Source organism: Anguilla anguilla, chromosome 11 (genome assembly GCF_013347855.1).
Source record: "Anguilla anguilla isolate fAngAng1 chromosome 11, fAngAng1.pri, whole genome shotgun sequence".
Taxonomy (NCBI): Eukaryota; Metazoa; Chordata; class Actinopteri; order Anguilliformes; family Anguillidae; genus Anguilla; species Anguilla anguilla.
Window position 1 is genome coordinate 14239316 of NC_049211.1, and position 27997 is coordinate 14267312.

At 41.3% G+C, this 27997-nt stretch overlaps 1 protein-coding gene across 1 annotated transcript in view; it reads right to left on the reverse strand.

The window, feature by feature from the left end:
• The window catches only part of xkr7 (XK, Kell blood group complex subunit-related family, member 7), a 57420-nt gene that overhangs the window by 6143 nt on the left and 23280 nt on the right, over positions 1-27997 (reverse strand). The window contains exon 2 of the mRNA XM_035383467.1: positions 4025-4224. Within this exon, the coding sequence (XP_035239358.1) occupies positions 4025-4224 (200 nt within the window). The remainder of the gene's footprint in view (positions 1-4024; positions 4225-27997) is intronic.

Genomic DNA, 27997 nt, shown 5'->3' on the forward strand with positions numbered 1-27997 from the left:
TATGTATGTATTTCTGTATTTATTTTCCATTCTCCACTGACTCACTCATGTATACAGATATCATCCTCCTAATGGCTGAATATTTACCTGTTCAAGATACCCTCAAACCCTTATGGCTATGAATTAGGTTCTTTAACTATAATACTTAAGGCTTAATATACAGAGGGGAGGTTAGGCTATTTTACCAATGAATGAAACATCAATAGCACTTCAGGCAAAACGGACTGTTGGCTCCCCTCTTTATCACGTAGTTACTTAGTGTATTCTCCAATTTGAAATGGGTGATGCTGCAGGCAGTGAGCTGGATAAGGGCTTCAGGGCCAGCCCTCGTCAGTGGTGCGCGTGGGTGGGGGTGGGCAGAGTGGACCCAGAGGGGTGCGGTTCTGGCCCTGCTCTGGCGTTGTCAGTGCCTGTCGCTAGTGACAACGGCCACTGACCTGCGGCTATTCCCGGGTCGGCTCGTACCAGGCTTCGGCTGCTTCACTCAGATGTTTCATCACAGGGTGCATCAATGCAACACCCTATGATTCATTTTCCAAACCCTGCCATCTGGTACTTAAGAGACACGCAGAAATACTCATTCAGGGACAGCATGTGGTGGAGCAGTTTGAGGAGCGGACTTTGAACCTATGGATTCTGGGTTTGAATCCATTAAACTGAAGCCTGCTGATGCTCTCCTGAGCGAGTTCTCTCGCCTCAGTGACTCCAGTAATAATATCGCTGTAAAAATGAGTAACCAGAGGTTAAACCCTCAGAATGACTTGTACGTCTTACAAGATAAGGGTTTCTCAGAGGGAACACATTATTGATACTGCACTGTATTCACACAGACTATGCGGCATTTCTGACCTTCAACTAAAATTGCCATGTAATCAATTATTGTTATTCCTTTTGTTTCAACAATAAAATGACTCAGTAGAGACTCATAAATCTGAAATTGGGAATGCTAAAAAAACATTTATACTGCTAATTGTCCTGAATCTGTTTTGACTGGGTATTTACTTAATTGCATTCATATTCTCTGTCATCGCCATTTTAATTCTGCCATGTGGATTATGTTAAATTGGTTAAAAAAAAAAATTAAAAAAATATTTCAGGAATGTGGTAATTACAAAAATATATTAGCCTCCCCTGTTTCAGCTCACAAAATTCCACTGGTACAAGAATACATTTCAGAATGCAATGGCATTTTCTGACAGTGTCTGCTGGCCTTGAAAACAAAAAGCAAAAACAGAAACAGATGAAACACGGAATTGTTCCGACCTACAGAATCTATTACACAGTTGTTTAAAGATATTGTTTTAAGGCCTGCTTCTCATGGCCCAGCCCTCAGGTCTGATATTTCTGAACTGATCACAGATGGACAGCACAGCTTCTCAGGGCCAAAGGCTGACGCAGGCCTTTCATTTCAAGGAGATCATTTCACGCTCAGAGACAGTGGAGGGCAGGAATCAAAAAGGCTGGAAATTAAACAGGCTGATTTGATTTGTTTCTTTTTTTCTATTTTCTGCAGGACACCGTTGGTGGTTTGACTGCTGTGGGGCCTTACTAAAACTGTGCAATAAGAAAAGCTACTGCAGAACATACACTTCATGAAAATAATTTTAATCGGTGTTGCTCTTGTTACTTAAAAATAGACTCTTCCCACAGTTGTTATACGAAGCTGTGTAGCACGATGCTTTTTTCCTTATGGTCTGATGGAACAGACCCCAGAGACCCCTGCTTAAGCATACAGGCAGCATAAGCAACTACAACAGATCACTGTACTCTTCATTTAGAAACGCAGGTGATAAATATTCACACAGAATAGAGAACTTAAAACACAAAAATTGCACTTGTTTTGTTCTCAAAGATTATGACAGACATTTAAAACGCAAATATGAGGTCTGGCAATAATACTTCATTAAGATGCTTTTTTTAGAACCTACAGCAGGGTAGAATATGTTTCTCAGTTTAGACTGAAAAGGGTGGCAAGGGTGGCATGCCAGTCTCCCTTAGTTATGAGCGAGGAACAGAATATCTCCTCTGCATGCCAGTGACAGAAGCTATAATCTGTCAAACACAAAACAAAAGGATCGGAGGAGAAGCTTGTCTTTCCCCCAGCAGGACTGCTATGTCTTGCTGTAACGGCATCAATATTCTTCTTCTGCAGTCACAAGAAGTACCTAGAGATGATGATGACGGCTTGTGCAGTAAAGCTTTTATTTTATTCATCACAGACAAATGTGATCTACAGTAAAAGTATAGGGTGCCAAATGTGAAAAACACAACTTACCGCATTTTCTACATTAAAAGTAAAATATGTTTTGCGTATGAAATGTAAAATGTGCTTTTCATTTAGTGGACAAAATGTTAAATGTGTTTTGCATTGCAAGCACAAAATGTATTCTGTTGCCATGAACCGCATGGTTGTGACACTCGGTGAGAATTTTGTGCACAAAATGGACTTTTGTGGCCACAAAAAACATGCTATGTATTATGACTGGCTGGTGTAGCCATGTGATATGGAAGCTAAGGAACACAATACAGGAGAGGACCATTACTTTCTGAACCTGGATTTTCCAGCCCTGTGTGTGACCCATATACAGCACCAGCTGAGTTATTCAAATTTTTAAAAACATCAAAATCCCTCAAGTATTGTTTACTTTAGACATGATTTCATAGTGTTTGAAATGACATTATTTTTGCAAAACGAGGGCCAGATAAATTATGGCATGCTTACACACCCAGCATATATTGCACAAGTAGAGAGGGAACGAGAAGAAAAAGAAAACTTAAATTTACAGATCAGGAAATATAGGTAATGGTCAATGATGTAAAACTTCCCAACGCTGTATTACAGCACTGGAATGCAACACCAATTGACCAAAAATTAGAGTAAAAAATTGAAGTGACATCACATAATAACAAATATTCATAAGGTACAATAAAACGAACAGTAGAGGATGTAAATGAAAAGATGGCATGATGTTAGTACAAAAGAAAAATGGGCAGTGGTGGTCCAACCAGGGAAGAATATTAACACCGATGGAACAACAGCAAAAGGTGGAAAAATCCCTGCAAAATGAACAAGTTGTGGGGGAGGAAGGAATAAACATGGATGAACACGTGATGTGATAGGGGAAGGCCGCAGAACGCCTGTAGGTAAACTGTGTTCACAGTTATTTATATACCCTACTGAATGCATACGCATAACAACTGTTTAAAATGTTTACATTCAGAACAACTGTTAGCTCATGACTTCAAGAAGTCTTGCATCCTTTCAATAAAAAGTATAATTTCACATTATATCTGAAAATAAGTGAGAAGTGATTAGTAGAAACATGTGTGAAACATATTTTAAATCCTGTCTCCTTTCAAGAGTGTTATGCATCAGAGGATGCATTCATTCATCTCTACCCCACGCAGCCCACAAGGGAAATTGAATTAGCTGAGGACGTGCATCGCTAAACCCCAACAGCCTTCTCCAGCATCCTGTGTCTGAGCTATATAGCCTATAAAATGGCGCTGTGTAGGCACAGAAATATTACGGCTTGCTTTCAGGAGTTCTAAAATTTCTCATTTAAATAGGGTAGTCAAAATTAGTGTATGCTTTAGTAAATTAGATGGAATAGTTAATTGGCCTAATTTGCATGATCTCAGGTATACATATGCGTAAACACATTTAACTACGCATTAAAAGAACAGTTGCAAAGTGGTGTAATCCTGGCAAATTACATCCTAATAGCGATTTTGACCCATTGCGGTCGTTTAGTAAATCCAACATCAATATTGTGACCTTGTAACAATCCTTTAGTAAATCTGGCCCACTGTCTCATTGGCAGTTTAAAAAAAAATCTTCAATGACAAAATAAGATCATATTATATGAATACTACTATAAATAATGTTATATAACATTACTGCCATTTTCTATCCAAATTATCTTCTCTTGTATCTGTATTAATATTTGATACCATTGTTATTAGAGAGAGAGAGAGAAAGAGAGAGAGAGAGAGAGAGAGAGAGAGAGAGAGAGTCCCTCACCTTGCAGTGGCAGGATCTTGTTGCCATGGATCATGATGCTGAGCTGGAGGACTAGCTGGGGGGCGCTCTTCAGGAAGGTCTCCAGCAGGCGGAGCATGTTGATGTCAGCGCTCTCGAACATCATGCGCCAGTAGAAGTGGCGGCGCTCGTGCTCTCCCTGCCAGCGACTCTGCACACCCAGGTAAAGAGCGTGGACATACCTGCAGCAGCACAGCACAGCACAGGAGGTTCATTGCAGGGTTATAGATCTGCACTTAGGGATCCAGTTATGCTTGCATTGTAGTTCTAGTACGTCCACTCCTATGACGCGCATGCTTACAAACCAGTCACTCTTCTACACACTACAGGCCACAGACAGTACTTTGTGTACCCTCCCTTCACAAGTATACTACAGAATGGTTAGTGTTTTATGACTAGTAGATGTGAAATCCCAAACCCCAAAACACCAATCACCCACCACCATATTCCACCATAGGTATGGCGTTCTTTTCAACATAAGCTTCCTCCTTTCTTGGTTAGCATCAAACGAAGGATGCTTATGTCTGAGACAGCTTCCTCAGCCAGCTTCAGTAGCATAGTAGTAGCAGTAGCAAGTCCACCCCTGGAACAGCACCGTGTTTAAAGTCCCCTGCCCATCAACCCAGGCTTGAATGATGGACAGCCTTTCAACTAAAACCTTGAACAGCATGTGAAAACCCCCTTCTGCAGGAAACTTTCTCGGGGAAAAGTAACTAACACAACTATCTACAGCACAGGACCAACTCCCTCTCTTTCCCCTATCTCTCTCTCTCTGCTACTGGATGAGCCTTACATCCTTTTACACTCAAACTGCTTTGGGCAAACTCTATTATCTGAAAGGCACCAGTGGTTTTTGGTTTTGCTGTTTTGAAGAACATGGGGGCACAACACAGCACTCTGGCCAACTTGGCTTCAAAGGTTTAAAGGAGGCTTTTGCCAAGCAGTTCTGTTTAACTCAGAGGTAAAGGGGAACAATCCAGCGAGAGCTCCACTGGTGAAGTCTGAAAAATATCCACCATCCAGGAAGCAGAAGAAAAACAGCCCTTGATTCCCCTTAACAGGCCCAAAATGTTTATTTAATTTTTTGTGTTCATTAAACATTAAACCCTCTGCCATAAATAAATCCTGGCATGCTATACTGGGATCTTCGTGTCTCACTTAATTCTCAAATTGGTTCCAATGTGCAAGTGTTTTGTTTCTGTTTGTGCATATATGTTGTGCGGGATGAGATAAGTTAGTGGGTGGTTGAGTCCACAACAATCATCAACTGTGAAAATCCTACATGCCTGATGAATCAACCTCAAGTCAAGCCTGACTGTGTAAGCCCTTCTCCCTACTGAGCTATCCCCAACCCAACTGTGTAAATCCTGCTCCCTGATGAACCACATCCAACCTGACTGTGTAAACCTGCTCCCTAATGAACTATGCCCAGCCTGACTGTGTAAACTCTTCCCCTTAATGAGCCCCACCCAACTTGACTATGTGAGCCTTGCCTGGCTGAAGATGTTCACTGTGCATGACTGCAATATGCCTTTATGCCTGAGTCTGTGCCAGTGGATCTGCGGGGGGAATGACAGCTCATGGCAGAGAGGAATATTTACACAATATTGCATCTCTGTCATTTATTCTTCACAATAAGTAGCACTAACCATCCCCAAAGGTGCTGGTTGTGAAGCAATCTGCCTCCCTTGTTCATAATAAAAGGCAATCATTCTCTCACATGCACTCTCTCTGGCTCTCTCTCTCTCTGTCTCACTCCCCCTCTCTCTCAGTTTTGGGAGAGGAAATACTTAACACATTTAAATTTAAAGTTTGGTTGGATGGGAAGGGAAGGGGTGGGGGGGGTGGGGGTGCACAGAATGAGGAATGCCGAGTAACGCAAGGAAACGTGTCAACATTTCATCTATTCAGTACCATTTCCAAACAGTACTCTATCACTCTAGATTTTGTGCTAATATGCACAAAATATTTCTACACTACTATATATAAAAGGAAAAGGAAGCATAGAAAAACCATATCGGTTCAGCAGCTGTATGTGTAAAATCTGAAAGCAACACATACCAGGGCAGATCACTGCTGATGTATTTTTGGCTCAAGGCTTAATCTCAAATGGCGCACCTATGATGACTTTCCCATTCATTAACATTCATTATAGCTCTCTGCGACTATTATCTTTTGATTAAACTGGTACATTTCTCCACAGTAACCAAAAATTCTGAGTATAAGATATCCAAACCCTGACAGAAGGAGGTAGTTAAGCAGGGGGATATTGGGGAGGAAAGCAGGGAGAAAGCTGAAAAGACAGAATAATGTACTAACATGATTGAACTGTTAATGTGCTGAAAATTAATAGATTCCTTGATGGAACTTATGTCATCATGACATATTCTGAAATGTATAACAGTTCCATCCATCAAGAAACTAACAATGCCACTGCATGGGAAACTACCTGGTCATGTCACTGGTCACATGATCCAGACAATTTACTGTGTTTGCTATTAGACACCATTCACAAGGAGAGAATCAGATCCAGTTAACCTCTTTAATAACCTCCATAAAAGCTCTAAGCTATCTACAATATTGCAGGAATGAATTGAAGACAGTGGAGAGTGTACATAAATCTGTATCCAGCTGTCTTCATCACCATGCCATTTCATGGCAGGTTCCCAAACAGCTAAAAAATCTCCTGCCATAGATTTTTATACATTGTAATACAACATCCTCTACATTTTTGAACGGTTGAGTAATCACATACATGCCAAAATATCATGGGCTACCTAGGTGTCACGTTCTCACTTTGTTTGACTGCAGAAAGCTTCAGAAAAGACCTTGTTGCCTGCTTTGTTTCAACGCTTTGTAAACTGTAGTGTAACCTAGTATTACTTTTAATACTTTACATGGGCAGTGTCCACATTACTTGCAATGACCACATTATTCTTTACCCAGTGTTTCCTAACCATGTTTTGCTATTCATTATGTTGCTGGTGCCTGTTTTGCAAACTGCTTTAGTGGCAGAACACACTTTTCCATTTATTGCAATAGCCAACTGGTTTATGTAAACCAGTGAAAGTCTCTGGCGCCAACATAGAGAAGCTGGTTTTGAGCGCGCTGGTCAGACTCGGTTTGAACAACGCGGGCAGAGCTTCAGGCAACACGATTTTCCAGCATCTGTAATCCACGCACATTTCTGCACCCTCAGCACATTTTTGGCAATTTCTTCTGGTTCTGACTAATCCCATCACAAAAAAAGAGAGACATCTCAGCACAGATGCAACTTTTCACAGCAAGAGGCCATACATCCCTAAGCCTCTGCTCCTGCACATTTTCCAAATGTGGAAATCGTGTTATTCCCTGTCAGATATCACCTGCTTGGGAGCTGATAATGGAAGACATTTCTCCCCACTGACTTGTTCCATTTCCCTGCCATGTGTTGCTGGCCATAGTGTGTTGCTACGCCCACGGAAGAAATAACATGGTGAAATTAAATAAGAGCAAAAGCTTCTCTAATAATGAGCCAAGACTTTGGAAGACTACAACAAAGACAAATGAAAGCACTGTACAGACGTGGGGTCCCGCCGGATGGAACAGCGGGAACGTGGGATGGGTGGAGAGGTGGAACGGAGAAGGACAGCATAGCGGAGCTCACAGCAATGTTTCTCAGACATGGGAAAATGCAGGACTTTTGGACAAAAAAGACAACAAAAATCCAATCCCCCACAGTGCATTCTGTTTCTCCTTTCCTGGAGCCTATAAAGATGTGAGACTGGTGGTGTGGGTGGGGGATGGAATGCAATACAAAGCAATTTATAAATAGGCAACATGCTGTTCTCATCATGACTGATCAAAGAGATGTCTGGCCACAATAGTTTCTCCGACCCCCAATACCCACCCCAAACACCATCTTGTTTTTGGGATAAAAATTTGGCAAAACAACTTTCATTTTAAATATGCCTTCAAAATACAGCTTAATAATTCTCACTGACATGGATAAGTGAAGACACGCGATGCCAGCGTGTGTGTCTGTGTGCTGAGTGAGTTAGTGGGAGCCAGGGGGACTATTGGGAATGGAGAGATGTAGAGTTATTTGGATTATGCACTCTTCCAAATCATAAAACCATTATAAAACTACATAAGAAAAGTCTGGGCAAATCACCTGGAGGTTTACTGAGGCTGTGAGTGCAATTATTCAGTACCTTAGCCTTGCAAAACAACCAAATTAAATATGCCACATCTCCTTGAATATTGTTCCACGTGTCTGGAGCTTAACACATTTAACTGAAAATGAGTAAATCTAATCAACTGGTAGATTTATTTAGGCTGTAACCTTCCATTATCCAAACCTATTTGTTCTGTCAATCAAAGAAAGAATTAAAACTGTAAGCAGTGTGTGGCATTGGTTCCGGCAGTGATTGGTCTCGGCTGCGCGGGCTGGTGGAGAGAGCACACACAACTGGGTTGCGTTAACTAATCAGTCCAGGTGCTTAAAGGCGTGTTTCTCTTCACAGTTCGGGGCCGAGACCAGGAGTACACACCGAGGGAGCGAGCTTTGAGTTTTGTTACATTTAATTAAATTTCATTTCATTTGTCCGAGCACGGCAGGACCAACCCGCAGCTACAAATTTGGAGGAGCGGGTCCACTGAAAAGCAGGCCAGCTATGATTGGTGAGCCGAAGGGCTGCCGTTCAGTTTTGCTTTCTTTTGTATTTATTATTTTAGTTTGTTGTTTTATTTTATTGTTACCGCCCGGAACACGTGAGGGGGAAGGGTGAAGATGCTCATTTAATTGATTTTGTGTTTGTGTTGGGTGCGCTCTGTCTCTCTCCACATGGCAACCAACGGTGTTTCCTGGAACTGCCGTATCGCCCTCCCAGGGGTGTCACACTGGCGTGGTCAGAATTAGGACAGTATTGAAAAGCTTATCCGTCTGTACTTTGGCTGCCCATCAAAATATTCACTATTGCGGGAGGGAAGTAGCGACACATCCACAGTAATATAATATTGAAATGTAAATTGTATAAACTGTGAAAAATTTCAGTTTTCTTTGAATGCACTGCATCAGATCCACTCCTGGCTCGTACACAGCCATTTTAATAAGGGAGGCTTCACGGACAGTGGCGCGCTTGCCATTCACACACGGCTAATAACCATGCTGTGTAACCCTGCCTTGACAGGATGCTCTCCACTGACTGCCACAGAAAAAGTCCTGCTAACATTGACACCTGGCACTTGATTTTGCATACTGGGATACGGGCTCTGGCATCCTGTTCAGGAAATGACAGAGTACTGCCATCATACTGACACCTGCACGTTGACTGAAAATAGGATAAGCACCGCATATTTGATCAGGGCTTGAATATAGCTCCTGAATGCTTATTACAGCATTCATTCTGTTTGGCTGGAAATCCTTTTAGCCTAAAAAAAACCCCAGAATGTTTCCTCCTTTACAAAAAAAGGAGCATTTCCATATACAGAGTCTTAATGAATGCGCAATTAATAATTGAATAAATGAACAAACAACTATCATATCATAATAAGTAGACACTCAGCCTGCGCTATTCATCTTTAATAAGAGTCCCTTAAGCAAAGCCCATTGAACCACAGGGATTAATTTACATCTTAAAGCTTTTCCCAAAGTCTCTATTTTGTTATTCAGATAGAATTTCGAGCTATCAGGGAAGCAGGAAATCAGCATGACTGCTCATGAAAGGTAAAATCTAATCAAGACTCATTTTGTCAATTTATGTACAGCGCTGATTCCATCAATATGAAAATTCTGAGATTCTTAAAATGATGACATGTGAGATATTGAGCAAAGGCAGGTTCATATGAAACAAATGACTGATTCTGATGTCCTTGAAAACTACTCAGCAAAGTGTTCTTGCGGTTACCCAATATTGCATTGCCAGTGGCGGTTTATTGGACTCGGAGTTAGAGGGATTTTGCTTGAAAATGACCCCGAATCTGTTTTTGATCTGCATGATTTAAATAAAGCACACGTACACTTCATAATTTATATTTACTTGAGTGTTTCTTTAAAAGATAAAATATGTCTTCATGAATAAATTATAATGGAAAAAGAAAGCTGTTGGTTAAGATGTAAACTGACCTCTGACCTATTATGATCAACATTATTTAATGTAATCTGATCTCTGTTTATAATTAAATTTATTTGTTGGGCATTCTGCCATGCAGACACATAATTCTAACTTGTGAGAGACCATTAATATGCAGGCATAAAAGCTGATTAATCTTTATTAAAAGTGGCAGGCTTGTCAATCATGAAAAAACTGATTCAGGATCATTATCAGTAAGGATCATCATTATAGGTAAGCTGCTTTTCCAGTTGGAAGCGCAATAGCAGCCAATGACTTCTATTTCTCCCACATGCAAAATGGCACAGCTCTTACACAAGTGTCTCTAACTAGTGGAAGTAGGCTTCTCATATACCTCATAAGTATAATTTTAATGAAATTACTACGGTATTTTGGAAGGCATTACATTTGATGCATTTGCTTTTAGTCCACACACACTTAGCATATCAGAAACAATAAAAGTAAAAAACATAAAAAGGTATAAAAAACCTGAAGACAGCAGTGCGAGTAAAAGTCAGTAGAAAAAAATAAAGCGAGGATACAATTGATTTCATTCTCTTCTTCTCGATAGTTTTGTAATGACAGGATTGAAAATAATTTTGTGCTCTGCAGTTTTCATTAATTGGCCACCTTCGATTTGAGCCAGTGGCTCTATCTTGTAGGATGGAGCTGCCAGGAAATCAATGGCTGCCGATGTCAAGGCCACCTTCGATGTCCCTGAACATTGGCACCATAATGTGTGTTTGCAGAGCTGAGAGCTTTTGTACAAAAAACTTCATCCTGTGAAATCAAAATAACTTGAAAAGAATTCCACTGACCTTTCACTGGACATGAACCATAACCATTTTCACAATCAAAATCATCCCTGGTGCATTTCCCTGAACAGTACATAATGTTATAATCATCATTACCACACAGTATGTCAATTTAAATATTAATTTGAATCATGAGTTAAAACAGTACATTAATACGTGGTTTAAATTGGAGGAAATTTGATGTAAATAAGCTATGGATTATGTGATAAATCCATGTAAGTGGGTTCCTGAATAGATACACTAGGTTGTAAATTAAGTCTACCAGTGATTACTGTTAGGCACTGTTGTCAATAAGCCAACTGATATGGTACAGCGACACTCAAGTAATAGTTCTCTACTGTGCTATTTCATTGTTTTGAAATGTATTAACAGATAGAATAGCACCAGTGAGTACTGTGGTACATATAGTAAAGTAAAGCACATGCTCTTGAAAAAAGTGCTCAAATTGATTATCAGGTAAGAATGTATGCAATTAAAAATATAATTATCAGAACTGTAATAGAAACACAAACAGTATTTTTTTCTTCCGTTACATGAATTTGTGAGTATATACTATAGAGTTGTGGTAATGAATTTATGCATTTTACTGTGATATTTCATCACAATAATGCATGCCTACATCTGCCTACTGCTGTCTTGGTTTGCTGCTACATTTTGGTGTGTGACACATCCCCTCACAAAGAAAAAAGAAACAGCGCAGAGGTCACAGATCACTTCCTGCTTCCCCCACCTCGGATGATTCAAGCTCTCTCACTGGCTAATGAGTGCAAGTCTACAGCAGTGACTGGCAGTCTGAGAGAGAGAGAGAGAGAGAGAGAGAATAAGCAGCGCTTCAGAGGAAAAGGGAGCTGTGGGTGTACTGTACGCGTGCAGTCCCCTGCCTGACGGCCCACTCTGCCTGCTCTGGCAGGCCAGGCAGGAAGGGCGCAGCTGCCAGGCTCGTGCTGAACGGCTCTGACAGAGAGCCCAGGGCCTCCTCCGTGGCGCCTGTCGCCCCAAAACACTGAGGTGTGCGCTCGCGCTCATTCCCTAGCGCCGTCCCACGCGCGAGCTCTCGGAGGGAGCTGTTTCTGACGCTCCCAGACGGAATCCCTTCTGCCTGAGGGCTACGTGGTGCGCTGCATGTCTGTATGTGTGTCTGTAGGTTTGCGGGTGAACAAACTGGACATGAAACTGCGTGTGGTTGTGCAACTGTGTGCTTGGTTTATGTATATTCTGCCATTGGGTAATGCTCAGGCCCAACTGCAATTACCCCTTGGAATAAATAAAGTATATTGAATTGAGCTTGCTAGCTGCACAGTTAATTTTCTCCATTAACTCAAACTGGATTGAGTCTGCAGCATATACATAATCCAAGAAATACATAGGACTACCTTACTGGTATATAGCACTAATATTTTTCACAGCCTAATGCATTACTCTACACGCATATTGAACAAGCACACGCATTGTTCTCCGACTGCCCATGTCCCTGAGCATACTTTATTAATCTGAATAATGTTCAGAGAGCATATAGAAGCCCCTAAGGAAGCTCATCATCAATTGTACACTAGTGTTAGTATTCTTCTTTCATTTTCAGTTTTAACAATAGTCACAGCACAGTTTCTTTCCTACATGAGAGGGCTATTACAGCAGTGGTCCCAAGACTCAGTATGCACATAAAAGCCCTGAGAGGACAATATTTGTATGAACTGTAAAAACAACTGCCCGCTGAGCATGACAATGTTTCCTGCTATTACAGCTTTTTTATTTATGTATTGATTGATCATCATATGGGCTTATGATACTTCCTTTTTTTAAAAGGTCTGAATAATTGCCACTGACATACTGAATAAAAACAGAGCTGCACGGAGGGTTCCCAGCTGACTGTCTTAAGATGGGAGAGAGAGGCTTGAGGAAAGCTGTAATATGCTGGAGTGCTGCCATGGGCCGTCAGTGTCTGGCAGGTATGACTCAAAACACTTTGCTCTCCGCGGCGCGGTGCGATGATTGGCTCAAATCTTAGTGTGGCTGAAAGCGAGACGCTCACGCTCACTCACCCATCACTGGCAAACGCATTACACCTGCTCATCCACAGCCCCAGTCCTGCTCAAGTCGTTCAGATTCCGACGAAGTGATCATCCTAATGAGTGTGATGGGTATTTAATGGAGCTTCGCCAGGGTCCATTATACCACATTATGGGAGGACAAGAAAGAGGGGAATGGGCCTCATCTCGTTCTCCTTGAGCCCTGCCACCTGTACCAGTCACCCACACCCACGTACTCACATCTCCTGAGGACATACCTCACTCTTCCCTTGCCTTGCATCCCTCCAGAGTCTTTATTGTTTGGTCTGGTCTTTCCAAACCTTTTATCTAAATTCTGATCTATTTGACTGGTGTGAATATGCCATGTGGACTGTGGTGCAAGTGCGAAAGGTTTGCAAAAAATCTTCATTAGGGCCGTGCGGGTCATTACTGGTGTGAAAACAATTTATATAACGTCCAAAGCAAATTGAGGAAATGAGGACATGTGTGCAATGTATTGTAGGTTCACAGCAGGTAGTTTTGGTTGTTTTTAGCCAAATTACAGCAAGAGGAAAGTTTACAGCCTGCTAGCAACAAATGAGTCCTGTGTGTGTCACTGGAATATCAACCGGGATAGCAAATTAATGATGCTACATTAGAGGTTCTGCTGCCAGCTAGGTAAACATATATACTCCATATGGCATTGTAATCATTAATGCCTACCTGACTGGCTACCTGCTGTGATATTCTTCCAGTGTCAATATGCGATATGACATCACTAGCCTCCTTCTGGCCCTGAAGACAGCAGAATGCCTACGTAGAGTCCCAAGTATATGTGCCAGGTTTTTAAGTGCATGCAGTCTTATCACAAAATGTTCACAAAAATGTATTTTCTGCATAGTGCCGCAGAGTGTAACGCCAAAGGAAAACCATAAACAACACGTTAGCAATAAAAGGCTAATGTTGCTCCATGTTGCCTGCCTTGCTGATATTTATTTTTTTTTTTTTTACAAATTTTGTACTCCCGCCAAAATCTGTGCACAAGGTCTGCTTGATTTTTGGTTATGAGAAATGATCCAAATCAGTACAATGTAACAAGCTAGTGAACTGTGGTTTGTACTTTAGAAGAACTATTATATGTGATACAGGATAGTTCCAACATAGTGACTCTGAAGCAAGGCATTTTACTCCTGCGTGACCCTTAAAAATTGTATTACACAATTATGTATTATTGCAACTGTCCTATTTGCACTGCAATACGGCCAGGGGACATCAGGTAATTGCTAAATCGGCTTGAGATCAACCTATTGGTTACAATCCCACACTGCAGTTTCCATAGTAATTAGGGTATCAAATGGAAATGTGCCCAGAAAAGAGGTTTTCACAACCAAAGTTGCTTTCCACTGTAGAGCTGAAACCAGGCTGGCATTAGCTAGAGCCAAGATTGGCAGAATTGATATGGTCCATCTGATTTTCAATGAAGTTACACTGAATCAGAACTGGGCACATGATGTCATGCACGTTTGGGTCCTGGGCTGAGCTTCAAAAAAGTTAGTCAGTTTATACAACTGAGTTTTATATTTGTATTTTTTGACAGCAAAGGGAATGCAATGATCAGTGGTTGTGGGGTGGTCCCTTGGTTGTCTCCTCTGCTTTAGGGGCCGAATGCACGCACACCCCCCCCCCCACACACACGCATGCACACACAAACCCCCAAACACACACACAAACACACACAAACCCCCCCCCCCCCCCCCCCCACACATGCATGCATGCACTGGCACACACGCACACACTCACATGCACACGCAAGCGCGTGCACACACACACACATATCCCATTTCTCACACACAAACAGCACAAATACTGCATATGTAAATGAAGATGTGTTGGTGCTGGTGAGCTGGCGCTGGTGGTGTGTGGCTGTACTTTGGGACCTGCAATAACCGGCAGGAAGTTGGATGGGGCCAAGGCCCCAGCTGCTCAGCAGAGTGAGCTGCAGCACAGTGCTGTCACTATTGGCAGCATGCTTAAATGGGCCTATTTTTGGGCTTCGAGAGATGATCAGTACTTATCATCACAATTACCCTTCATTCTTCACCTTACCATGTAATTACATATCATTTTAAATATGCGATGAAGAGGTTAATTAAGCCCATGGAAAACATTGGCAGCCTCACTTAACCGCATGCCCTTCTCCAGAAAGCTCTTGTCTTAAACTATTATCAAAAATACTTCTCATTTTAAAATAAAAAAGAACTGTCATTTTTTTCCATTCTCACATAATTAGTAATTTATAATAATAATAATAGCATAGTATAATAGCATAATCAAAATGAAAACAAAAATGGTGACGGCATTATAAATTGCCTTTCAGGTGTCGCAAAAATATCTGGTAAGAGATTACAAGATGAAAATGCAATATTCTGTATATAGCATACATGCTTATGGAATACCAAATATGCTTTGAGTGGAGAATTGTGGAATTGACAAACTTGCATCAATATCAGAGTTGATTTAATTTAGAGGAGCATGAGAGAGAAATCACAGAAGTTAAAGTAGACAAAAAATAAAATGAAAATCTAGAGAGAAGTGCAACAGTAGCTAGATGTCAACTGTGACTGTGCATAGCAGTTAAGGACAATTATCACAGCAAGCCGACTCTGTGTGAAGCTAGATGAAGTCCACTGTGAAAGATAGCTATAATAGTTCCCATGGCAGTTTCCATGGAGAATTTTCAGAAGCACAATAGTGCTCTTTCTTTAATTCATTTAAAGGAAGAATCGCAAAATGACAACTCAGCAGCTTTATTTATTTATTTATTTATTTATTTATTTATTTCATTGAGTCACAACATAAAAGCCATGTTGCAATCTATGGGGACCATTGGCCACTGGAGTAGGTTGAAATGTGGTAATTTATATTTGATTTCATTTTTCAATGATACACCTATTTAATGTATATACATCTTTTGTTTGCAATTAGAAATTTTGTCATTTGGCACCCAAAAGTGCAACATAAACATGGTGCTCATATGTATATAAGGGTGAATAAATTAAGCAGCAGGTTAGTATGGGAGCATCTCCCATTGCCAATATTAACCATTCCATGCTTTTGGGTTCAAATGATCTGACCCACCATTACACAGCAAGAGGTGGTTGATCAATAAGAAATTATTTACTGAATGGCATTAGGTCGATGCAGCGCAATGGCATTGAGAGAATAGCATGCCTGCAAGACCATATCAACGCAGTGATGAAAAGTTCTTGGAAATAGACTGATGCATAAAATCATTTTAAAGGCCCACTAACAATGCCGACAATGACACCTGCACACAAAGACAGATTTAATGAGCTGTCCTTCACTGACCGCAGTGGCAAAAAGTTTGAGATGCTGATGGATTTTGCTACTAAGCTTGATTCAAAGACTTGATAAGAGAAGTTTTTGGTTTATCTAGAGGTCTTTTGTTTTCTAAAATGACAATAGCTTAAAGGTATAGTATGTAAGTTTGTTGTAGAATACTTTTATTCATATTTGCTTATATTTCCTTAAAATTCTGACAGATATCAATAAAGGTCTGAGAAAAAAAAAACTGACTGCCACAGGCTCTGAACTCAGTCACTCCAAATTTCACAGCGCCTGAATCTTAACAACCAATCAGTACAGCTGTCTGCCCTGAATCCTGTTGCATGTTCACAGTGCGGCCAGGGAAACAGGGTGGGCGGGGCTGGAGCAACACAGATAAGAGCAGAACAGAGGTAATGCAAAACTCTGGCACAACTTTGTATCTTATGTTTAAAACCTTTAAAATTATATATTTACTCTGAATTTTACATTATGGCACACAGATAATGAAAGCAAAGACATTTTTTTGAGTAAAATCAGATGAAACCCATCAGCTTGTAGTTGTGAAAGCAGCTGATGTGATGTGACTCAGTCCTCTCCAATACTGCTACACATTAAAAAGCAACAGATTCAGCTTCACACAACTAACTTCATTATAGATTAATTTTATATTAATTATGACCTGCTAGCTTTTTTCGCCGAAACAGTGCTGTGAGTACATTATCAGAGACCAATACAGAATTCAGTGACCAATAATAAAATCTTCACTTGCGGAAAGTATCATAAACCAAGCAAATGAGAGAGTGAGAGAAAGAGAGAGAAAGCAGAGAGGGAGAGAGAGAGAATGAAGAATCAATACGTCCTGTCAACATTTTTTAGTGATAAGATCTCATTGCGAGCTGCAGCATTTAATCAGGGGGAAAATGAGTCCAGTTGAAAGGCCTGATGGCACAGCTCTGTGGTGGAGGGCTTTTCTGTGGGTGTGAGCATGATGTTATCACTAACTGGCAGGTCTCTACTTTTTTTCTCTATCACATTACACCCCCCTGAGAAATAAGGAGTGCCTGTGGGCTTGTAGTTTTACTTGTCATTCAAAAGGAATGCTCCATTGTCAAGAGATAGAGGGAAGAAGGGGAAGGGAGTGGAAAGAGATGGAGGGAAGAAGAGAAGACCAGGGAAAGAGTCACTCACACTGTCTCCTAAATCAATTTCTCATTTGTGAATTTTTTTGAGTTGGTAATGCACCCAGCTGGGAACAACCATTCAATTTCAGCAATAGATAAACCATTTCAAAAATAATGAGAAAGGAACAATGGAGGAGGGTGGGCCATCAAGGAGGAGATGAGGCTATTCTGAAAAATCTGAACCATGCAGGGTGGATTGGCAACCTGACTTAACAGCTATCAGTCAAGCACTAGAGTGGTCCAAGGGACGAAGACAGAGCTTACCCTGAGGAGAATACAGTGAGGTAGGACAGGAATGGCTCATAGCTTAAGTATTTCCATATTTCCTAAACAAAACATAAAATATACTGGGCATCAACAGAGACCAATGAAGGCTCAATGTGTTTCTATGCTTGTGATGGAACTGTTCAGTGCATGACACGTTAAAAGAGACAGATAGTTTATTAACATACTTAAATCACGTAATGTGTACAAAAGTCAGTAAAAAAATATTTTAAAAACTATATCACTTACTTACTATTCGGGTAATAATTTAAAAAAAAATTATTACAACAATGGTAAACCTGCCTGGTAGAAGATGCAAGTGCATCTTTCCCCATGCACGATGAGGTACATGGTTTGATATTATTGGGTTGTTCTGCATTTACTTGTCCTGGGGTTATTTTTGGGTCAATTGAATCATAAACCACAGAAAGTACCCAAAATTATGGAATCCAATAGAATTATGATATAATAATATGTATGAAATGAAAATATCTACCTCTGTGGAAAAAATGTAAGAGCTCTGCAACAGTTCAGACAGTAAAGGTTACCATACAAAATCTGACAGAGCATTTGCACGTAAAAAGCCTTTCTACTAAGAAGAGGGCTTACTGCCAAGTTCTGTAGCTATCATAGACATGCTACAAATCACATTATGTCAGCCAGGCTCATCTTTGTGAAACATAGTGGTCATTATTGGTGAGGTAATAGGTTACTATTTTAAAGTAAGTGGTATGATCATTAAACGCACAATTTCCAGGTTCAGGCAAAGTACTGTAATTATATAGGCACAAACTTATATTTGCTTGTCTAATAGCATCATATTAGACATTGAACAGAATGATATCAAGAATGCATTTCTTTGTGCTATGTATGCCACTTTGACTGATGGCTTTAATAGACTGTACAGAGCATGAAACTTAGGATGTTTACAAAAAAAAAAAAAGACATTGTTCCAAAATAACCTGGAATATGCAATGTTATAAGAGTTCAGTTTTGGTTCTATGTATTTTCATACAATCTATACATAAGTTATAATACACAAAATTCACAATTAAATGTGGACAATGACATTATGCACTCGTAGAAAAAGTGCGAGATCCTAAATGAAAAACATGCTCTGTTGATTCTTTAAAAACCACAAAGAATGTATCACTTTTTTCTGGACAGATTAATGTCTCTCTCTCTCTCTCTTCTCTCTCTCTCTCTCTCTCTCTCTCTCTCTGTGCATGCAATATACAGGTCTTCTCATATATACTGCATTGTGAAGCTCTGCCCTAGGCCACATACACACAACATCATTGCACATGCTGTAGAGAGGCAGCTGTCTCTATCCAGCTAATTGCCTATTTGTGCATGGACACTGAGTGAGGGTCAACACTCAAGATAAAATGAATGAAGAGGAACGGCAGACCTTGAAAAAAGCTCTTTTACCTCTCCAGCCAAATGCAACAGCAGTGATGATATAAAACGACAGATACTCCCTTTGCTTCTTTGGGTTTCTCATCATATGAAATGATGGTAGCACTGTTCATCAAGCCATCTAGTTGATGTTCGAGCTATCTGTCTTTTTTTTCTTCTTTTTACAAAACCTGTGATTTATATAATTTCAGAATGAGAATATTGCAGATAACAGGCTTTGTGCTACTTTTCCCACAACACGTCTTTGCATTCCTGTATTTCCTGCGTCAAAATCGGCACATTGTCACATTTCCGCCAAGCTCTTCTCACCATTGAATTGAAGAGGAGCCGCACCCTGTTTCATGCACTCACAAACCCTCCCTGATGTTGCCGAGGCTCAGCCCGACCGTGTCACTCAGACCGACTAAAAACCTCCACATTTCAGAGCGGCCTGTTTCAACCCTGCTTAAAAACACTGTTCACCCTGAGGAACGCCTGCTGGGGAGCAGGAAACGGAGTAGTCACCCCACGGTGATGGAGCAGGACCCATCTCCCACTCGCTCTCTCCTGTTGTTCTGTGAGGATCTTCTGGCTCCAATCCTCCCCAGCTCACAGGGTGTAAGCTCACACAGACCCAACATTCTCTCTGTACTTTGCGTGCTCTTGTCTTGAGGGCATGCATGCGATTCTCCACCCAGCCGATGGCTCCCGCGAAAGGGATTAGTCAAACGGCGGGGCCCGTCTACATCCACGTGGTCTCGGCTGAAATTTGGAGCCGCTTTGTTCCTCCGGCTTTGTCTGGGTGGAAGCCTTCAGGAAATACCGCAGCAGTGTTTCTTTTTCCTTCTTCAGACATACAGCACTGTAGGACAACAGGGAGAAAGTCTCTCCCCTGTGCTAATTCATCTGAACAAACAGATGAAGTGCAAGCAGTGAACAAAGAAACCACAACAGTGTTTCAACAGTGAAGGTCCCAGTGGTTCTGTCATGGCAGAGGCCATGTTTTCCTGGCACGGGGCACTTATACCTTTAGAAGGCAAAGATGTCAGTGATTATTTACTGGCACCCAGTGCCTATGGTCTCCCCACGCTAAAGCATTTCTTTCCTGCAAAAATGCTCCCATCCACAGCAGGCTTGAGAAGCACGGCAATGATGTTTATCTCCCCCAGTCGAAGTCTGGAGGGGATCATGCGTTTGGTGGCGTGTGTTTGTGTATGTGTGTGTGTGTGTGTGTGTCTGTGTCTCTGTCCGCAGCTAATCTCACATACTACTGGGCCGATCAGCCTAATATTTGCTGTGCATGCTGACAGCAGGCGAGGGACCTGAATTCTCAAATATTTTGCAAATCGGTTGACGACAAGTATTTTATTTGAATTAATTTCCATCATTGTTGTCCATTGAAATATATTGAGTGACTGAGTGATCAACAACTGCTTCCGTTTGGAATGCCTGGTGGAGATCTGCACTCTACTGAGTGCACTCTTCTAGTTTATATTATGTCTGGCCTTCTCAGTCACCAGACCAGAACATTTATGGAACATTCTGGAACAACACGTAAAGACTATTGTACCTCTATCAACTGAGAAGGGGTTGACTGACATTGTGGAAGTGCTGTGTCATATTACTCCAGCAGGATTACAGATTCTACTCAACTCTATGCCAGCGCACATACAGGCTGCACATTTGGTGATCCAAAAGCCCATTCAGTGAGTTCATTTTAGCATTTCCATTTTTTTCTGTCTAAACCCTGTGTACTATTAAACTTAAAAAGCAGCATGGTTATATATTTTGTCATGGCTAGTTCTGCTTAGCTCCCCAGAAAAGTGCAGTTATACTGGATTTTTCTGTTTGTTTTGTGGTGCTTTTCGGAATTGGACTGAAAGGTCTGGACTGACTCGTGATAGTGACTGCCATTCAAATTATATTCCAGCATCTAATACTGTACCATCAAGGTCCTGTTTACACGGTTACTGTGACTGGGAAGTAGTATTGTATTTTAAATTGCCTTCATTTCTCCATATTATTTTTGAAATGACTCCCCCCTCCCCCCAAAAAAAGCCTGAAAAATAGTGAGAAGCCAGATAAAAACTCTTGATTTGCTTCCATTCTTTTTATGAACAACATATTCAGTTTCCTCTGAAACATGCAAACTATTTGGGCTGAAGACGATGTACTACAACTATAACGTCAGAATAGCTGCACCATTAAAATCAAGTCTGAATTAAACTGTGTGGAGTCAAACAGAGTATCTTCGAAACATCCTGAGCCTATCCTGAGCCAATCCTTCTTAAATGCATTTCAGTGTTCTAAGCACTGCATTCACATTTTACAATCCCATGTGCCAATTTAAACACTCTGTTCGCTTTGGTAGTGGTTTGTCACATTAGCTAATTAAATTCACCTACTATAAAGATCACTTTAAAAGTCTTTGGATTTTCATTATGTTCATTAATTTCATCTTATTTTCAAATGGCAAAGATTCAGGCAGCACTACTTTGGGTTTGCACTACTTATTTAATAAGCTCTGAGAGGGATGTGAGGAGAGGGAAAAAGAGAGGTCTTAATTAACATGATGGTTGTATTTATTTTCGTTGTTTATCCTTTGTTCAAAGGCTTTGTACCACATGGAGTGTGCTGATGATACAATAACATTCATTAGCTAAACGGGAGGAAATTGGTTTTGAATCATTAGCTGAGTTGCATTTTACAGAAACTGTACCACAATTAACATTGATTTTCAGGAAATTGTTGGCTCTGGACGTATGGAATTAGCCTGTGTAGATGTATTGCCATGGCGACTGAACAAAACAATGAGGATGATTGGTAGCTGCTGATTTAGCGTTCGCTCTTTACTTGACTCTGATGTTGGAGTCCATATTTATAATATATTAGAACTCCATCCCAATGAAAGGTTTTATTGAACTCAATATATAAATCACATCCATGATATGAGTGAATTGTTTTGTCCCTTCACTTAGATACTGTAGTATGCTATAATATAAATGGTAGTATGATACAACATAGACAACTCAGATTTTGTTGCATTTAAAGCACACAATCTTAAACAGAGATTACAGATCTTAAACAGAGGTACACAACATTGATAGTACTGAATTAGGATGTTATTCTGTGAATGAGTAACTAGTGTAGCCTATCAATATCTTTTCTTTGCTTTCATCAACATAAAATATGCCCTTTTGTTTACCTATGCGACCCCACAGAGTCAAACACACTAACTGCATACAACCGTGGAAAATGTCTGCTGTAGAGAGCTGTGTGGGGCTGTGGTCAAAGTCTGCTGGACTGATTTACAGGTAAGGCCTTGCTATTGTAGCCTCAATGAAGGTTCATAATCTCAGCTAGTTCAGTAAATATCTATCTGTATAAACTAATCATATATCAAAAAGTAAATACATTCACCTGGAAAAAACTGTCTGCTGTGCCAAAAGCGACGGTAATGAGTATCTGGCTGAGATGCATGGGGGAGGCTGGGATAAAGATTTTCAGACTTCAAAGCAACTTTCGGGCTTATGGTGAAGAGCCAAATTTTTATTCTGATTTGTCTGTGTTATAAACAGAAATAATATAAAGTAATTCACTTTCTACCTGTTGGTAATGTCGGGGCAGGGCAATGACAATCTGTCTGAGGGGGTGTGGCAAAATGCCGGCTCAGGCCGACCCAGTGGTTTCAGTGTGACACGGTGTTTGCTTTGCTTGCTTTCTGCCAGTGAAACAGACAAAGATGAGTCAAACTGTTTATTTTACTGGGGGAAAAGGTGCCTGGTACACAAGATCAGCCATCAGTGGCTGCTGCATGAGCAGTTCTATTCCACAGGGACCAAAGGAGTGTCTTCCATTACCCTCGTGGGACATGGAGCTGGAGGAGGAGGTTTTAATCATGAATTCGGATCTAGTGTTAAGCAGCTGCTGACTGAAAGGGTGCCTTCTGAAAAAAAACTGCCCTCATAACTGGCACAAGGCCAGGGGTCTCGCTGACAGGCTCAGGACGGGCAAACTCTGGACAACACTACCTTCCCTGCATCACCCCCGGCTTAGCGGAAGAAACGCCCAGGTCTGGCTGGCAAGAAGGGCAACTGACCACACCCAAAGTGAGAACAAAGGAGGACACAGAGCTTCAACAACCCCCCCCCCCCACCCCCACCACACACACACACATACATGCACACACACAGACACACACGCGTGTACACGTACACGTACACACACACACACATACATGCACACACACACACGCGTACACATACACACACACACATACATGCACACACACACACACACACACACCCTGAGCATCGGAAACAAGCAAGTAATCCTTTAGTGTGGAGTACAACGGCGTCTTCCTTAAGCCCAATCAACACATCAAAGAGAAATAGATCAAAAGACTTCCCAGCGTCCCAGCTGAGGGACGTGATGAAAACAATCTTCTGGGTCAATTGTACTCGTTGATACACTGATTAAGCATAGACCCTCACACTCTGCATCAACCCCAACATCCCCCACCCCTCTCCCCATGAAATGGAGGCCTCGGTATATTGTATTTTAATGGCCTGGCAAAGGATTTTCATTGACATACACAGAGAGAGAGGCGCGCGAAATGTGAATAGGACTAACAAGGAATTTCAGAAGGAATATTTAAAGACAAAAAATTGCTTATGCAGTTTGCAAATTGGACAGCTTTGTACAGTAATCCAGTTTTTATTCATTATCTATTTTCCAGGTATCAGCTCAGTCCTAGAACTTGTGGTATTTTTTATTCACAGCAGTCACATTTTTCTGTTGTATTTTAATATTCGTGTAAAAGACACCTGTGAAATTTCTGGTTGACTAGATTTTTTCACAGAGGATATTGAGGCACGCAGCTGAGAAAAACGATTTAGCTGTGCGTGGGGGACGTGGATCAGGGGCACACAGCACAGGGGCTGTGTGTAACCCAGCAGCACAGGGCCCTGCTGAATGACCATGTGTTCCGCAGCCCTGGGGGAAGAGAAAGAGTGACGCACACATCTCTACATGTGCTCCCTTTTCTTCCAGGCACCTCCTTCCCTGACTCCCCGCTCCCTTTTTTTCCCTCTTTGCCTCCCCCTCTCCTTTCTCTCACTCTGCCCTGAGGACAGCTACTGGAGAGCTCAGCTGGAGAGGTGTTTAGAACACTGTGTTGCTTAATTAAAAAAATAAAACCCACTAATGGAGCAAGTCAAATCATGTTTGCAAAACAGAAACCCGCCTTGTTTTGTCTCTTGCAGAACAAAACGGCCCAATGGGCCAGGGGGTATGGTACTGAAAGCAGTGAGTTGGGAAGGTATCTCTTTTTTCAGTGCCACTCATTCTGAATCAGCAGACTCTCCTTGCCCTGGCCCACATACCCATTCAACTGCGCTGTGTCTCCATCTACCCCCATATCCACTCGGCTGCAATGGACCCCCCCCCCCCCACACATGTTCACTCAAGTGCACTCACTGCAGTTGTGCTTCCCCCAAATTCGATGAACTGTGCTTGTTTGTTTAATTTGCCCTAAACATCCTTTCTGTGATTTACCATGGCATTTTCCCACCAATCACACACATGCACATGCAGACACCTGCACATGCACACACACACACACACACACACACGCACACACACCACACACACACACACACACACACACACACACACACACACAACCTCCAACCTTTCCCTGGGTTATGTTAGGCCTCGCCTGAGTGCACATTATCCACTACCACCCCCACCCCCATTCCATCGTTCTACCCTCCTTCACATCTCACATGGAGCAATCCAGGACTTTTGCTACAACCGTCATTTTATTTATTTATTTTTTCCATTTTTAACTTTACACATTTTGTCTTGAGTATGAACACCTACCACTACATTTCAAGAACATTGTGATAATGCCCCTTGAACGTTGGAGAATGTTCAAGTTACATTTTTATTTGGGATGGGGATGACATTATGATGAGAATGTTCCACAATCGTAGAATATTATTATTGTTTAAAAATATTTGTCCATGAATGTTACATACAATCCTATTGGAAACAGCTGTAAATGGATGTCAAAAAACGATAAAATAAGCTGGTCTTGTTTCCACATACGAATGGATAGAATGTTGTTTAAATTCTGATGGAATGATATTTTCAAATGTCAACCTGTTATGTGTTATTTTCAGCATTTTAGCCCAGCACCTGTTTTTGTTTTACCATCTTGTACCATATGAAATATTGAAATATTCACAAATAACATCACTACGATATTAATAGATCACTAATTTAATATAAAAAAATTAGGCATATATTCAATTTCACTTTAAATGCTATCGGGGAAAAATGCCAGTGGTAGAATTCTTCTGCAAGCTTTTACATTCTGAGTGATACAGGAAAAAGCAAATGCTGAAAAAAAATCCACAAAGGAATAATCTTCAAGATCCTTAAATCTCGACTGAAAAGCAGGCTTATCTGGAAAGAGCTCTCAGCCGTCCAACATGTGGGTGCCTCTGACTATAAATACACTATCCCATGGTCAGTGAGGGAAAGAACATTCATAATAGTGAGGTAATCAAGCCACCCACTCATTTTTCTCACACCCATGAACAGTAGTGAACTACTGGGCCCAGCCTGCTGTGTGTAGATCTCTGTGACAGATTGCAATGTTTGAGCCATGCAGCTCCAGGTTTGGAAAATCACCCTCTGTGTGAAAGTTTGTTTGTGGCCTAGTTGTAGCCTAGTTAGAGTCCAAAAAAATTGTGTTGAGCATGCCAAGCTTCCCACTCGAAGGCACAATCATGTAACAGGAATTGCCTTTTTGTGAATGAGGTTTGCTTAGTTATGCTCTTGCTGGCACTTTTTATGATATGTAACTACAGTGCTGTTCTCCATAACAATCCACAGCTGAGACTATTGCGGTTATTGCACCTCTTGAGATGGTGGCATGGAGAAGGGGCGGGTAGCAGGAGATTCAGTAGGAACCAATAGCACTGGGCGCGGAGGCGAGAGGGCATTCATTTCAGTAATGGTGATGAATACCTTCACTTCACATCTGTCAGTCAGTTTGGAAAGCAACTCTTGCTGAAATGAATCCGCCCCCCCCCCCCTTATTCCACAGTTAAAGACATTCTGGGAATGATGACAAGGGATCGGGTTGGTGGATTTGAAAAGAAGTCAGAGGGATGGACATTAACTGTCCTTCACTGGGACTGACAGTGTGATTTACATGCAGGATTAGCACACAGGTGTGTGCAGGGGGAAGGACTGCAGTGACAAGAAAAGAAACCACATTTTCTGAAGAGCATATAAAGTGACAATATAAAAAAAACATTTATTTTATATCTGCAGGATGACAAAGGGAAGCTTACTCCTAGAATAATGACTGTGCTGTTTGGCTGAGGAGTCTGGGACTGCAAATCGTCCCTATCTGATTTGGCAGCTTGAGAGCCACTACGCAATTAGCTTGTTTTATGTGGGCTACAGTGAATAGGGAATCACGCAGGTAACAAGACACCAGCAGGGAGGGTTTGAACAGGACTATACTGAGGGCCAGACACAAAACAACAGCTTCCCACTGGACCTGGTTATTTACTGAGGAATGAACATCCGCTCAGAAAGGTGGCTCAGGAGCATAGGGGAAGATGGATTTGTCACACAAACTGATAGACTCTCTCTCTCTCTCTCTCTCTCTCACACACACACACACACACAGACACACACACACGACAAAATATCATACCTCATGTGGAAAAAGTAGTTCATTAATATTAAATCAATTCACTATCCATGTGAATTCTGAACAAATAATGACAATGCTTTGTCCATGTTCTCTTGAAACATCTAACAACATATTTATGTTAATTGTGCTGCTTGTCTTGATGACATACTTGAATGTGTCATAAGAATGGAAACTTCAACTCAAATCCACATTCAATGAACCCCACTCTCTCTTGGGCTTCATCCTCAACATTTGGTAGCCAGGGAATCTAATGGAGTAGATCAGTATAACTACCCTATCCAGCCCCTTTTTGTTCCCTCCACTCAGTATATGAAACACATAATGACTCACTGCTGAGAGATCTACCTCCATGTTCCATACTTTCCAGAAGAAAGGAAAATTACTGATAGGAATGAAATAGTTATGCTCCACAGGCCTTCCATGTCCTTCTAAAAGGATATTGATCATCTCACAGGATAATTTTTCTTCACAGGAGTTTTATTCATCTTCCAACTTTCATTAACTTCTTTCAGCTGCAAAAACCAGTTTTCTTGATTCACTTGTTAAATAATCGAACAGTCTTCTCGTCACAAAAATCCAACACTGATAGCCATTATTGCCAAGCTAGTATGAGTCAAGGGCATGTTGTTTAGCTCTGTTACCTTATAGATCTGATGCTATTAGCAGATGCAAGCTTTGGTTCACTGATATCCTGTAATCCCTAATAATACAGAGAGTAATCCACCGCTTTAAAGCTCATGCCCTGCCACTGCTATGCATATGGGGCCTAAGCCTAATTGTGATTCACATATCTTTCTTTCAGTCACTGTGCACCTATCACAACCCAAGGTAATAAATATAGCTGCAAGCAGTAAGGTTGGGGGCCAAGCACCAAGGGTGAGCCACAGAGCATTAAGTGCCATTAGTATTTCTCAGAGAAATCTGAAAAAAAAAGTAAACCAACAGTTGCCTTCATACCACAGTTGTATTGCTGGGTTGCACAGCATGCTGAAATAGGAGACAAGCAAAGTGTGCAAGGTCCAGACTTTTGTACCTCCAGGACCGGCAAATGCACACATACGGTCCTAATGGTGCTGCAGCACCAGCCCATTTGCCCCTCTGGAGCAAAAGAAC